The sequence below is a fragment of the Eurypyga helias genome, unplaced genomic scaffold (assembly GCF_000690775.1).
Source record: "Eurypyga helias isolate BGI_N326 unplaced genomic scaffold, ASM69077v1 scaffold27090, whole genome shotgun sequence".
NCBI classification, from domain to species: domain Eukaryota; kingdom Metazoa; phylum Chordata; class Aves; order Eurypygiformes; family Eurypygidae; genus Eurypyga; species Eurypyga helias.
The window spans coordinates 1-2577 of record NW_010228016.1 but is presented as its reverse complement, the minus strand read 5'-3'; the positions used below and the strand labels follow the sequence as shown (position 1 = coordinate 2577).

General features: G+C 58.9%; 1 protein-coding gene across 1 annotated transcript; it reads left to right on the top strand.

The window, feature by feature from the left end:
* Nucleotides 1-502: 502 nt before the first annotated feature.
* Nucleotides 503-1450, top strand: SLC35A4 (solute carrier family 35, member A4). Its single transcript, XM_010158213.1, has one exon. The coding sequence runs from the start codon at nt 503-505 to the stop codon at nt 1448-1450; it is 948 nt and encodes a 315-aa protein (XP_010156515.1).
* The last annotated feature ends 1127 nt before the right edge of the window (nt 1451-2577 follow it).

The window sequence follows — 2577 nt, the reverse complement described above, 5'->3', positions numbered from 1 at the left end:
CCTAGGGCTTTCAGAGGCACGTCACGTTCTTTTCCACTGGAAAAGGGTTTTACACCACATCATTGCGAGACATCAGCGGGTCTGGTTATGGGGTATTTATTAGAGCATCACAGCAGCAGTGATCGCTCCACTAACCCACAGTAGTTTGGAAGCATCCGCAGCCAATGGTTTGCCAGCTGCCATTTCTCCCCGTGTCCCTGTGGACTGCGAGGCTGCCTGTGACAGGACACCTCACTCGCCACCCATACACCCTTCCACCGAGCGCACGCTTTGCCCTAGGAACGTGCTTAGTGTGGCTTCCTGCCGAGGCTTGTAGCTTTCTTCCTAACAAAAGACAATACGCTTTTCTTCCACTGCATCAGAAATGTAGCAGGTAACATCCTGTTTTAATCAGGCTCATTAAATTAATGGTATTTGGTCTCTTCTTGAATGTTCTAGGGTGTGAGTCTGTCTGGCCTCTCTGTGCTGATAGCAGCTCGCCCTTGTTGGCTACTGCCTGAAAATGGTGATGTTTGGTAATGCTGCTGGCTCTGCAAACTGGGTGCTCCGGAGGGGGCTGTGGGGACTGATGCTGCTCTTGTCTGTAGCCATATACGGCTCTCATGCTCCCCTCCTGACCCTCTGCAAAGTGGATGGGATGATCCCCTTCAGCTCCACGTCCGTCGTGGTTCTTGTCGAGCTGACAAAACTGGTGTTCTCCCTCCTGTGCCTGCTGACCTGGGACCGGGAGCCTCTGGGAGTCACCGTGTCATGGCGTCACGTTGTCCCCTTCGCCCTCTCTGCCTTGCTCTATGCTGCCAACAACAACCTGGTGGTTCACATGCAGCTCTTCATGGATCCCAGCACCTACCAGGTCTTGAGTAACCTAAAGATCGTCAGCACCGCGCTCCTCTACAGCCTCTTCCTGCGCCAAAGGCTCGACATGCGCAAATGGCTGGCGCTCTGCCTGCTGGTGGTGGCTGGGGTGACCTACAGCTATGGTGGCCTGCAGGACCCTGGCAGCCCCTCCAAGATGCAGCTGCACGTCACTCCGGTGGGCTTGTTGCTGATCCTGGTGTACTGCCTGATATCGGGCTTGTCTGCTGTCTACACGGAAGCCATCCTGAAAACCCAGGCACTGCCTCTCAGCCTTCAGAACCTTTTCCTTTACTTCTTTGGGGTCCTGCTCAACTTGATCGGCTACTTCTGGAGCAGCGCAGAGGGCAGTTTCTTGGAGGGCTTTTCCTCCTGGGTGCTAGTGATTGTGGTCAGCCAGGCCTTGAACGGCTTGATCATGTCGGTGGTCATGAAACACAGCAGTAACATCACCAGGCTCTTCGTGATCTCCTGCTCCATCCTGGTCAACGCCCTCCTATCCGTCACCCTCTTCAACCTGCAGCTCACCCTCCTCTTCTTCGTTGCCGTCTCATGCATTGGCCTCGCTGTTCACTTGTACTACAGGGTCAGGTAGCTGCTGCCTTCCTGCCCTGCCTGTGCCAGGGCAGTCCGTAGTCGTTCCTGGGGGCTGTGCAGTGCTTGTGCTGGGCTTGCATCAGGAGCACTGCAGTGCTCTAGCCATCGGCCTCCCCGCCCTGCAGTACAGGGGGTTGTCACTGCAGGGTGCATGCAGGGCTAGCAAGGGGCCCTGTCGGGGGAGTGCTGAGGGGGAGAGTGCCCTGTCCCTGTTTCCAAGCGGAAGCTGGGCCTTGCTCCATCTGGGCCAGGCTCCATGCCGCAGAGTTTCTGCACAATCAGGGGGGCCCAGCCTCGAGGGTGGGTGTGGTGTTCTGGGCTCCTGCTCCGTGTGGTTCATCGCACTCTCGGGCTGCTTCCCCCAGCAAAAGAGCGCACGGTTCCTTGTGCCTGTAACCGCTCCTGCGGCCGTCAGCTCTGCTGTGCTGCAGGCTCTGCACGCAGGCGGCCGTGCGGGACGGTGGCTGCCGGGCCAGCGGTGGACTGACGCTGTTTCGACTCCTCTGCATGGTGCTTCCCCGTGGCAGGGGGCCACATCTGTGCGACCTGCCCAGCCCTTGGCTTGAGGGAGCCTCAGTGCTGCAGGTGACCCCTGCTGGCCTGGGACCCCCCTGAGCGAGGTGAGGAGGCAGGTTTTCCCCTCTGGATCTGTAGAAGGTACCAGCCCTCTGCAGGGGGCTGGCTGGAGACCCTCATGCTGCCCCAGAGGCAATTCCCCCCACCTCTCTCTGGTTTTTCAGCCCCAGCCCCTAGGTGAAGGGCTGCTGGCCCTTCTTGGGCATGGTGTCACCTCTCTGTGTGGAGCAGGTGGGGAATGGGATGTGGGAGCCGTTTCACCTGCACCCCAGAAGGGAGACAGCACCCGGATTTGTACCACTGATGTGGCTAGTGAGTTGGGGCAGGCAGAGGTCGCTGCTGGCGTTGGCCAGGGTTATTAAAGTTGTGGTTCAGCGTCACGTGTGTGTCCTCCCTGCGGGAAGGCATCTCTTTTGCTGGGCGGAGGTTTGGGACCAGGGGCACAGCCAAGCCAGACAGCGCTCCTCGGTGAAGGGGACCCACTTTATTCCAGGCAGCAGCGGCCTGGGGTCACCAGCCCTCCTGCCGTGCCCACGCTGCTCCTGTTGC

What these genes read in the sequence shown, in the direction of transcription:
- SLC35A4 (XM_010158213.1), top strand. Translation starts at nt 503, where the DNA reads ATGGTGATGTTTGGTAATGCTGCTGGCTCTGCAAACTGGGTGCTCCGG.